The 12,661-nt window shown below is 44.4% G+C and overlaps 1 protein-coding gene across 2 annotated transcripts in view; it reads left to right on the forward strand.

The window, feature by feature from the left end:
* doc2a (double C2-like domains, alpha) overlaps nt 1–10,794 on the forward strand; it is a 41,708-nt gene extending 30,914 nt beyond the window's left edge. For both annotated transcript variants that reach the window (XM_038295226.1, XM_038295227.1), the window contains 4 exons: nt 5,663–5,859; nt 6,919–7,000; nt 7,087–7,183; nt 10,014–10,794. In XM_038295226.1, coding sequence (XP_038151154.1) covers nt 5,663–5,859; nt 6,919–7,000; nt 7,087–7,183; nt 10,014–10,150 — 513 coding nt within the window. In that variant the 3' untranslated portion in view covers nt 10,151–10,794. The remainder of the gene's footprint in view (nt 1–5,662; nt 5,860–6,918; nt 7,001–7,086; nt 7,184–10,013) is intronic.
* The last annotated feature ends 1,867 nt before the right edge of the window (nt 10,795–12,661 follow it).

Genomic DNA, 12,661 nt, shown 5'->3' on the forward strand with positions numbered 1-12,661 from the left:
TTGGCTCATTGTATGAAATTGAAGGAATATTTTTTCCCCTATGAAGCACTTAGTTTAGGTCATAATTAAACTAGAATTAAACTGTTATTACGCAGAACGGCCTTTTTTAGGATGAATGCAAGGAGGTGAAATAAAAGCATAACGAACGAATCTGCAGCCGCCGGAAAGATCAGCAGGACAGGTTGGTTCTGATCAGGTGGGAACGTTGGACCATGTGGCATCAAACGGATCTGTGTGTGTAGATCTGTGTGTAGATGCTGCTCATCTCTGTGATTCTCACTCTTCTCCATGTGGGCAGATAATAGCGGCGGCATGGAGTGAAAGCTATTATCTGAATTAGTCCTCATTAGTCGCTCCCTAACTGGGATCATTAAACCGTCATCAGATGAAACAACCAAGACTTCAGGCTCCTTTGAAGGACCTGCAGGAGACACAGAACGTCTCTAACACCATCAGGTCCAGGATGAAAGGATGAACGCTGATTTCATCCTGTCACTTCCTCCTACATCTTTATCTGGGAAAACGGGATCATCTGGAACCACAGAGCTGCTCTGGTTCAACAGGGAGGAGCTTTGAAACACAGAACAAGCCAATCAGATTAGGTTAGATTAGATTAATTTGGATTAGATCAAGTTTTATTAGATAAATGGCATTAATTTAGATTAAATTAATTTAGTGTATTAAATTAGATCAGGATGGATTAGATTAAATCAGACTAGACACGATTAGATTAGTTTGGATTAGATCAGGTTATATTAGATTATTTAGGTTTTATTAGATTTGATTATTTACGGTTGATTAGTTCAGATTAGATTAAATCAGACCGGATTCGGTTGTATTAGACTAGATTAGGTTAGATTAGATTGTTTAGGTTTAATTAGATAAGATTACAAGGCATTCTGTGTTTCTGAACCTGCCAAACATCCTAAATTCTAACATTGACTAATTAAATTCAATCATCTTCCCTTGATGTTTTTTATTTTATTTTAAAATTATATTCCCATGTATTTTCCAGTGTTTAACCTTTATATTAAAATACGTCTTTCAGTTTCTAATTTCTTCCTACTATTTCATAAAGTGCATTTATTTCAGTAACCTGATGTGAGATTAAAGGGCGACTAAACCCTCTGGAATAACAGGAACCAGAGGAAGTGACATCATATCGATAAATGATTAAAAGCCCAGATTTCTAACTACAAATAAAGCTAGCCGACAATTCCAACACAAGCTAACTATGCTAACCCCTGCTAGCCCAAGCAAAGGATGCTAATTCCTCATTATGTTAACTAATACGCTTTGCATGCTAACCGCAGCCTGACTGTTTGGTTTGAACTTTTCAACAGAATGAACAAAAAACATGCGGCATGTTTATCCACAGCTGTATGGCAAGGCATTTTATCATAAAGTCAACCTCTTCTGACCATCCAGTAATTACTTGTAAGACATCAAAACAGAAGTTTTAAATAGGAAAAACAAACGATCCGAATAACAATTTAAGATATCGGAAATTATGTAATGACTATTGAAAATAACCATTCAAGATATCTTCTATTACATTTTGGAGAGTCCAAATGCATTTTGAGATATCTCGAATGAAGTCGCCTGATTTGTCTTTTAAAGTGTCAGGAATTACAATCAAGATATCGCAAACGTAGTTCTGACTCTTCAAACTGACACCTTTAGATATTCGAATTAGGAAATAGCCCCCTGGTGCTGCCACTGAGCGGTCCAAACAGCTGCCTACAGAATTTTGCGCGGCTGAAACGGTGCTGGCTGTTATTGACAAAACTGTCCGAAAATTACGCCAAACTATAGGATCCATTGGCTATAGATGGATTTATTGCTTAGTTCATCAGCTGACTGGGAAATTACCAAAAGATGTCTTCCTGCAGCCCGAAAATTGCTGGTTTTTGCAGCCAAATGCTGCACAGGGAGGCATTTTATGGCGCGTCTGTGGGAGGGGGGAGTACCAAGATGGCGGCTGATGGCTTCCCAATAAATAGAGATCAGTGATCTGTACCATCAGCTCATTTGCTCAACCAGATATACATCCAGGTTTCCATAAGTAATGTAATTATGGTTCTAAAATTACTTATTTCTATACTTAAATCACTAAATAATGCTAAAAAACAATTTTAATGACTTTTCTGAGACAATTGTGCTGCTTTTTCTCTGTTAAACAGCTTCTCTGACGTCATCATGATCAGAGCAGTAAATCTGATTAAACCATGTTTATCTGCATTCTAGATGTTTCTTTCTATAGATTAACTATATAGCATAATGTTAGCATGAAAGGAAAATATTAAACTATAAAAGACTAGATTTATGTTTAAATCCAAAGCTGATAAAGTTAGCTCCTGGAAGTAGCGTAGCATCCCATTTCCTACAGATCAGGAACAGAGGATGAAACAGGAAGGATTTAAATGCTTTTATTTTATCAGGAAATACATTATTAACCTTTAACACATTATAGTTTAGTACAATTAGTATTTTAGGGAGGGATAAACTTCATTTAGTTCTTTTTAACAAAATAAAATGGAGGACGACCCGGATATCTGGTTGATGATGATACAGATTGTTCTTCCAGGACGAATCTTTCTTTAGGAACGAATTGTTCTTCCGGGACGAATTGTTCTTCCGGGACGGATTGTTCTTCCGGGACGAATCGTTCTTCAGGGACGAATCGTTCTTCCTGGACGAATCGTTCTTCAGGGACGAATCGTTCTTCCGGGACGAATCGTTCTTCAGGGACGAATTGTTCTTCCGGGACGGATTGTTCTTCAGGGACGAATCGTTCTTTAGGGACGGATCGTTCTTCCGGGACGAATCGTTCTTTAGGGACGAATCGTTCTTCCTGGACGAATCGTTCTTCCGGGACGAATCGTTCTTCCAGGACGAATCGTTTTTCCTGGACGAATTGTTCTTCCGGGACGGATTGTTCTTCCGGGACGAATCGTTCTTCAGGGACGAATCGTTCTTCCGGGACGAATCGTTCTTCAGGGACGAATCGTTCTTCCGGGACGAATCGTTCTTCAGGGACGAATTGTTCTTCCGGGACGGATTGTTCTTCAGGGACGAATCGTTCTTTAGGGACGGATCGTTCTTCCGGGACGAATCGTTCTTTAGGGACGAATCGTTCTTCCTGGACGAATCGTTCTTCCGGGACGAATCGTTCTTCCAGGACGAATCGTTTTTCCTGGACGAATTGTTCTTCCGGGACGGATTGTTCTTCCGGGACGAATCGTTCTTCCTGGACGAATCGTTCTTCAGGGACGAATTGTTCTTCAGGGACGAATTGTTCTTCCGGGACGGATTGTTCTTCCGGGACGGATTGTTCTTCCGGGACGAACCGTTCTTCCGGGATAAATCGTTCTTCCGGGACGGATCGTTCTTCTGGGACGGATCGTTCTTCCGGGACGTATCGTTCTTCCGGGACGGATCGTTCTTCCGGGACGGATCGTGCTTCTGGGACGGATCGTGCTTCCGGGACGGATCGTTCTTCTGGGACAGATCAGCTAGAATCAGATTCTCCCACCCAGTTGGTCCCGGTAGCGCGATGCGAACCATCAGCTAATTTGCGCAACCAGAAATGCTTCTGAGTCCCAATCAGTGGCGTTTTATTAAACAACATTATTTCTTTAACTAATTCTAAAACATGTAATAAATGAGATGAAGTAAAGGGTTAATAACTAACCGTCTGTAGCTGAATTATCCTGAAATGGGATCCCAGCCCTCCTCCCAGCTGAACGTTCTTTAGCCTCCAGTTATAAATGTGGTTATTTTTGGATTTATGTTTAACTTTCATTATACCTGTAAAATAAAAAATGGCTGCTGGAAGCTGTGGTGATGGATTGGTGGTGAACAGCTGGTTTTTAAGGACTTCCTCTCTGAAGCTGAGGAGGAATGTCCTGCTGGGGCTCAGCCTGCACAGCTCCAATGTTTAAACATTGAAAAATGTGCAGCTTTCATCCAACAGAGCAGCAGAAATATAGACTGGATTTCTATGTTCTAGCTCTGTCCTGATAGATCTCCGATCTTTAATGAAGTTCGTGTGTTTGGCTGAGCGGCTGGGGTGGAAAGGAGACCCGTTTGGACGTGTGTGGACTGTTAGACTGCAGAAGCCAATCCTCTGCTTGTTGTTTCCGGCTGTGTGAGCTTGTTAGCCTGCCGCTCAGAAATGCTGCAGGTGTTTGGACAAAGGCAGAGGTGTTTACCGGCTGCCTCTGCAGCCGTTTGAACTCAGCATGGAGACAAACAGGAGCTTTAGCTAATGACATGGAGCCTAAACACAGAAACAAGCAGCAGCTTCTCTGCTTTTTTCTTTTCTGCTGATTAACTGGAGTCTGAGCAGAGATCTAATTAAGCAGCTTAATGTTTTTACTCTTTGTTCATTTGCTTCAGTTTCTGTCTGAATAGAAAAAATAGTCTAATTGAATTAATTGGAGCACAAAATCTGTCTAATTAGAGGCATCAACCTGAAAGCTTCAGTATTATTTCTCATGGAGTGGTTAGTTTAACGCAGACTCTGTGCTTCTGTATTAATTATGCGCAAAGCTGAATATGTCTGCAGGGAAAGAACCAACAGACAGAATATAATAAATCCTCCCTAAAGGCAGAAATCAAACAGAAACACACCTTCGTTTTCAGAAGGTCGCATCAAACGGAGCGGACTCAGGTTACGGATCATCTTCAGGCATCTGGTCCATGAATAATCCACAGATCCAGGAACTGTTTGGGTTTCCCTTTGAGCTGCTGCAGCAGAACATGTCACTGATCTGAGTCATGCAGGTGGGACAGATGGACTTCAGCGACACGTTGAGCTGATGATGATCAACCAGGCAGCAGCTGCAGTCTGACCTGCATTCAGCTCAGACACTGAGGAAAAACAGAGATTATGGATCTAATCTGTAATCCAGAGCTTCTGACAGGACTTTTCCTTCCAAGTGTTTCTGCTAATCTTTATTTTTCAGTGCCACCTGGATTCAGGGTCTGACTCTCTTCATTCCTGCAGTTTTCCCACCTGAACAAATGAAACAGTAAAAAGTTTAAATTCATCCTTTTTGATTGATGGAAGGGCAGATTTTCAGACCCAGCCAGCGGTTAATCCAGCTGTCAGGAGATCTGGGCGCCTTCTGAAGCTCAGACCTTTACTTTCAAACACTCACTGTGGTGGGAAATGTTTGCCGCAGCTGTCAGTCAGCCGCTCACCTGGAAGCTGATGACATTTCCAGCTGCTGCAGCATTAAAGTCAGCTGGATGAAAGCTCTGCAGATGTTTCAGACACACAAAGCTGCTCTCTCCTCCTGGATGTCGGCCTGAATACAGATCAGGTCAGCATGTGAAGGAAGAGATGGAGGATCTGAGGGTGGGAAAGAAGACCTGCTGTCCTCGTCTCTGTGGGAACGTCTGCAGGACGGAGACACTGGTCCAGTTTGACAGGAAGAACTGGGTTTGGCAGACTGGGGGTGAATGGGTTAATGAAACGATGAATGGCTGAATCATCCTGATTATGTCAAATTAGTACAATAAATAGTAAACTAAACATTTTGATTCCGACTGAACCAGCGCGTCACATCTAGCCTGGGTGAAGGTCACCAGTGGAACAGAACTGGTCAGACTGGACCTGCTGGGACTGAGCTGGTCTGTGTGGTCCTCTCTGCAGTGGGAGAACGAGCAGCTGCACAGCCTGGAGGAGAGAGGACGTCTGCTGCTGTCCCTCCAGTTCCTGCCCCCCATCCATCCAGAGGACGCCGATGGAGGAGACGGAGGCCGGCATGGCGGCCTCTGTGTGGGCGTGAGGCGCTGTGCTCACCTGGCAGCCATGGATGTCAACGGGTTCTCAGACCCCTACGTCAAAATGTGAGTGGGCTAAGATCATCTCAGCCAGGTTAGTGTTGGAGGAAGAGGTGGAGGTCTGAGCTGACAGGAAGGTTCCTGCTCTCTCCATAATTACCTGAAGGCCTCCAGAGGAGAACATCTGCCAGGTTTTACTAATGATGGATGGATGGATGGATGGATGGATGATGGATGGATGGATGGATGGATGGATGGATGGATGGATGGATGGATGGATGATGGATGGATAGATAGATGGATGGATGATGGATAGTTGGATGATGGATGGATGGATGGATGATGGATGGATGGATGGATGGATAGATGGATGGATGATGGATGGATGATGGATGGATGGATGGTTGGATGATGGATGGATGGATGATGGATGGTTGGATGATGGATGGATGGATGGATGATGGATGGATGATGGATGGATAGATAGATGGATGGATGATGGATGGTTGGATGATGGATGGATGGATGGATGATGGATGGATGATGGATGGATGGATGGATGATGGATGGATGGATGGATGGATAGATGGATGGATGATGGATGGATGATGGATTGATGGATGGATGGATGGATGGATGGATGATGGATGGATGATGGATTGATGGATGGATGGTTGGATGATGGATGGATGGATGGATGGATGGATGGATGGATGGATGATGGTTGGATGATGGTTGGATGGATGGATGGATGATGGATGGATGGATGATGGATGGATGATGGATGGATGGTTGGATGGATGGATGGATGGATGATGGATGGATGATGGATGGATGGATGATGGATGGATGGATGATGGTTGGATGATGGTTGGATGGATGGATGGATGGATGGATGATGGATGGATGGATGGATGGATGATGGATGGATGGATGGATGGATGGATAGATGGATGATGGATGGATGGATGGATGGATGGATGGATGGATGGATGGATGATGGATGGATGGATGGATGGATGGATGGATGACCAGCAGGTCCTTCCCTGATGAGCAGTTTAGGAGGAAGGAGACCAAATATGGAGAAGTTCTCAGACCTTCATCCTCGTCTTCCTCTGCCATCAGATACCTGAAGCCCGACATTGAGAAGAAATCAAAGCACAAAACAGCCGTGATGAAGAAGACCCTGAACCCTGAGTTTAACGAGGTAAGCCTCCATCTCCAGAGGGTGGAGGAGTTCCTGAGCTGCTGCTTCACTGAAGCTCCTCCAGCTTCTGCTCTCTTCCTCTGCAGGACTTCTTCTATGAGATCTCTCTATCAGAGCTGACCCAGAAGACCCTGGAGGTGACAGTGTGGGACTACGATCTGGGACGCTCCAATGACTTCATCGGTAAGCCTGGTCCAAGCTGCAGCTCCAGTAATTAGCCACGCTGCCCCCTACAGGACAACTCCTAGATGTCCACAGGGCTGTGGAGGTGTCCACATATCCCCCGGACCTCACAGGGCCACAGAAACCTACCTGACGACCTTTGGTCCAGGGTGTGAAAGTATTGGCACCCCTGAATGTCTCTGCCCTGTGATGAGTTCAGGTTTCAATCATTTCTCTGGGATTTTCAGACACGGTGAGTCCGAAATGTCGGCAGGAGGAAAAGATTTGTGTCACATTTAGTCACATTTTGTGTGACTATTTTCTATAATCTTCCTGCTGCAGTAAATCTGCCCATTGTGGGACAATAAAGACATTTTCTATTCTATAAAAGAAAAATAAAAAAAATGTAACTCCTATCAGATTTCTAGTCCCCCCCCCCCCCCCCGCAGATATATTAGAATCTGTCCTTAAATTCCAGCCAAACCCATTTAATCAGTAACAGATAAAAACCTTTAGATAAATCCAACATTACCGCCACATATCTGACTCTATAACCATTAAAACAACTATTTTCATTCATCTCAAACGGAACTATTCACTGACTGGATTATATTAAACTGCACTTCCAATTTTCACCACTGCTTGGCGCCAAGTAACCTTTCCTCTCATCACGGCTTGCTTGGTCTCACAATGAATCCTGGGATACCTGAGGCTACGGAGGATACAGCGGACCCGTCCTTCAAATCGGGCTAAAAGAAGGACGCATTTATCGGCCGCATATCGAGGAGTCTTGGAATCCGACCAGACCTTGGCGCCGCGCTATGACATCATCGGCCTTCGAATGTGGCCTTCTAAGGATGCAGCCCATGAGTGAAGTTCCAGACTTTTGCTGCAGTTAATGCAAAGGTTAATATGCAGTGGCCTATGGCAGGCCATTTATACATTTAATATTAGTGCACCCCTCTTTGTTGTTCCATTTGTAGATCACTAAAATAAGATTACTCTTAGTGTAATGTTTTCTAAATTACATTTTACCAGCAGAAACTGAATTTCAGAAAATAAAATTTATTTACACTAAGATTTAAACTATTTGAACTAATTTAAACTAAGATAAACTAAGTAAGATTTAAGTTTTATGTACCTAGAAATGTTTCAGGCGACCATTCTGACATTTATCAGCTTTACTGAATATTTATTTATAATATCTGACATATATTTTATCATAGTCAAAATAATGTAAATGCTGACCAGGAATATTAGGAGATCTGAAATTAATTTCTAGACATAAAGAAAGTGTATTCTAGATGTGGAGAATTTAATCTTGTTTGAAATAGTTTTGACAAGGAAATAATGTTTTTTAATAATATATATTCATTTAAACTAATTCATAACTAAATGGCTTCCCACAGACTGATGTGAACATGAAAATACTCTGGGATTATTTGTTGAATGGTCGTAGATCAATGAAGAATAAAAACGTTCTAATATATAGAATCTGTTCATCATCTCATGGGTTCTTCCTCATGTTGATTTAGTCTCTTTTACGCAGTAAATTCTGTCTGTTTGCAGCCGCTTCTGATGTCATTGTCCCATAAACAGCCGTTATTAGCGGCTATCAGTCCCATAGAACGGCTCCAGATTGGGCCAGTAGGCTGTTATCAGATTTAATCCTAATCCTAACCCTGGAGTTATTCCTTTTACCGCGGCATTAATCTATTTATCTGTAATCTGACAGTAATTTCAGTTGTTCTTTATGTAAAAATAAATAAATAAGAATTAAATGATCCGCATCTCGTTCATATTAAACACCAGAAATAAGTAAATCTCACATCCTGTCACCTGAGTGGTTGAATCCTCTCCCTATAAATAACTGACTCCAGGTGACTCCACACCTGGTAAACATCCACTCTGTTGGGTTTAGATCTAGACTTTGATTAGGCCATTCTAACCCCTCAATCTGCTGTTACCTGAAGCTCCGCCCATCGGCCTGCCGACGTTTAATGATCCGTACGACTTTTTCTCATGTTTGGCGTCGTTGGAAGTTCCTTTCTGATTCTTCGTTCCTGTAGAGTTTTTCTTCTTTCTGTCTCCTTCAGCTTTTCCTGTTTCTTCCTGCTCTCCCTCGGTGTGCACTTACCCTCAGGTTCTGTTGGACGTCCCCTGCTCCTCCTCTGTCCTCCTCCTTCTGCTCCACTCAGTCTCAGTTTTCCATTTCTTGGAGAACTCCTTCGGTTTACTGATCGGTCCAGTTCCTCAGGTCTTCTTCCAGGATTATCCTGGTTTTAGCCTCGCCCACTTTCCATCAGCCTGGTGCTCAGCATGATGCTGCCACCGCCATGCTCCACAGTGGTGGAGGTAGTTGTCCTGTGGACATGTTGTCTCCTGCAGCTCCTCCAGACAGTCAGAGGTTGATAGAACATACAGGTTCCTGCTTAGTTGGTCACCATAGCAAGAGGGGATGATGATGGGGTGTCCATGCTTCTGTTAGCTGCAGGTATCCAGGTGATCTGTCCTCCAGGTGTCGTCAGAGGGAGACGGTCTCTAACTGTTCTCTGTGTCCTCCGGGTGTCCTCAGAGGGAGACAGTCTCTAACTGTTCTCTGTGTCCTCCGGGTGTCCTCAGAGGGAGACGGTCTCTAACTGTTCTCTGTGTCCTCCGGGTGTCCTCAGAGGGAGACGGTCTCTAACTGTTCTCTGTGTCCTCCGGGTGTCCTCAGAGGGAGACGGTCTCTAACTGTTCTCTGTGTCCTCCAGGTGTCCTCAGCCTTGGTCTCTAACTGTTCTCTGTGTCCTCCGGGTGTCCTCAGAGGGAGACGGTCTCTAACTGTTCTCTGTGTCCTCCTGGTGTCCAGGTGGCGTCTGCCTGAGCTGCCGCTCCCAGGGAGACGCCCTCCGCCACTGGATGGACTGCCTGAAGAACAAGGGTCGGCGGGTGGAGCGCTGGCACATTCTGACCAATGAGCTGCCGCGGAGCTTCAGCCACGACTAACGGCTCGCCGCCGCCGCCTCGTGGTCGCTGTCAGGATTTCCATGTTTCACACAGATCTTCTCATTGTGGGACAGGAAGACGTTTAGAGAGGCGTAGCCTGCGGAGAGAAGCCGGTGCCTTCATCTCTCATCACCTGGAGGAGTTTGATCGCGCCTCCTCCTCCTCCTCTCCGATAGGAGCACAGAAGCCCACCTCAGCATGTTTACAGGCTGCGCAGCAGCAGGGCTGCTTCTCTGCATCGCCTCTCTTGTGTTTTCCTACAGTTTGCATCCAGACGTTGTGGATTTTCTGCGTATGAAGCTGCATGAAGTCGATCAGTGTTGTTAATGTTTCTAATAAGACTCGCCTTACGGAGCCTCTTTAGTGCCGCAGCACAGTCTCCTTTCCTACTAATGGACCGATGAACAACCAGAACCATCTAAAGGAATGACGTCTGAAGGAGGAGAAAAAGATGAAAGCAGAAAATCTGTTCATTATAAAATTATTATTTGATTAGTAAAATAATAAAGGGAACAAAGTAAGTATAAAGGGGGGAATTAAATCACCTGACCCAGAAGAGCTGCGGTGGATCATGATGTCAGCAGAACTCCCTGTCTGGTTCTATAAAGTGTAGCTGAATCTAGAACCAAACCCACCAGAGCCGCTAACCCAGTGACGTCTCACTCTCAGCCCTGGAAGGCGCCTTGATTGAAGCATGGGGGGGGGGGGGGGGTTATAAAAGAAAAAGGAAAGCAGTCGTTGCCATGGCGTTATTTACGCCTTTTTCCTTCGGTGTGACGAAGTACCGAACCCTCCGCAGGAACGCGCAAGCTCAGGGTTGTTGCTCAGGGTTAGCATTTAGGGGCCGATAGCTGGCTGCAGGAAAGCTAATGCTAACACATTAGCTAACATCTACGGTTCCTCCTGAAGAAGTCAGATTGTAGCTCCTGTTCCTGCTCCTCTCAGGGGTCCACAGGAGGAGCCTATCCAGGGCAGGAGGGGAACTTCTGACATTATGGGATGGAAACATGGATGATGGTTGACCAATTAGGAGGGTCCTCACTGAAGGAGGGTCCTCACTGAACCTGTACGGTTCTGCAATGAAAATAATCCCACCATGCAGACGCTCCTGCTGGCACCTCAGCAGCTCCATATAATCCCAGTTTGATGGTGGTTGAGTGCCGCAGGCTGTCAGGTCTTCCCACTCACCCGCTGCATGCTGGTCCAATGAGAAACACGCTGATCTGATAACTGGATTAGATTTCTACTGACGTCTGCGATCCATTCATGTTCTTCTGCACGGGTCAAAACGTTCTCTGATTGGCCGTTCTCAGGATGGAGGAAACGGGTCTGCATCTTCTGCACCTGAAGCAGATTATTATTCACTAGAAAAGAAAATGGTTTTAGAAACATGGTTCCTGTTGGAGGCTTTCATGGAGAGGATCCGTTCTGATCATCCACCTCATCGACTCGTTTACATCCAACCTTCACTACTTTAGCTCACAGGATGGATTTACTCACTTTTTCTCTGCGATGCCTGAAGATCAGAACCTTTAGCAGCAGATAATCTCCTAATCTGAGTCTCCTCCTGGTTTAGTGTGAATGTTTTCATTTCCTTCTGATTGAATTAATCTGATTGTTCATCTTTATGGCTGCTCTCCTCAGTCAGACTGGGAAACATGGCAGCTCCTCCTGATGATGATGATTCTTCTTCCTTGATGCATGATGCAACATGTTGCTCTGTGTCTCTGATCTCCTGTTCTCTATGCTGGTGATGAAACCTTCAGGGTTCTGCTGTTTTTGCTGTTTTTCCTCCTTTTTTTCTGCACGGCTGAATGTAAGAATGTAACTTTGATCTGGTGTTTACAGATGTTTTCACATTTCTATCTGCTGTTTTCTGGACGATGCAACAATAAATTTAGAATGAAGCTCTGCCTCTGGTCTCAGTGATTTGATGTTGGCTCATTACCGCCCCCTGCAGGCAGCTGGAACAGCAGCAGGGGATGGATGCAGACCGTTGGAAGGATTGATCAGATTTAAGGATTTCCTCTGATTTTTGTATTTAATCTGCGATGAAGCTCTAAGGACTCGTTAGAAATCTTACAGCAGAAAGAACAGTTTTAAAGCGCAGATTCATCTCCCAGCTGGCTGAACAGGAAAGGCATCAATGATCACAAGGTTTGAAAAGAAGAGTTAGCCGTAGTGTAGCTTAGCGTAGTTAGGATGAAAGAGACATGCTTCCTGAGGTCACGGTCTCCAAGGTTACCGGTTAAAACCTCAGTTTCAGATAAAAATGGCTTATCTATTCACATTTCTTTCAGTTTTCTTCAAGTCTGTATCCAAAACGGAGGCCAGATGTCCAACTGCACCTGAACGCAGCAGCAGGTGAGCAGTGGTGTCAAAAGTTCACACATTAGTTACTTAAGTAGAAGTATAGATCCTGCAGTTTAAAAACACTCTGGTAAAAGTTGAAGGATCAACTTGACCTCTTTACTCAAGTAAAAGTGAAACAGTATGCGCTCCAAAAACTAC

This window comes from Cyprinodon tularosa, unplaced genomic scaffold (genome assembly GCF_016077235.1).
Source record: "Cyprinodon tularosa strain WSP-4 unplaced genomic scaffold, ASM1607723v1 ctg352, whole genome shotgun sequence".
In the NCBI taxonomy this organism is placed as follows: Eukaryota; Metazoa; Chordata; class Actinopteri; order Cyprinodontiformes; family Cyprinodontidae; genus Cyprinodon; species Cyprinodon tularosa.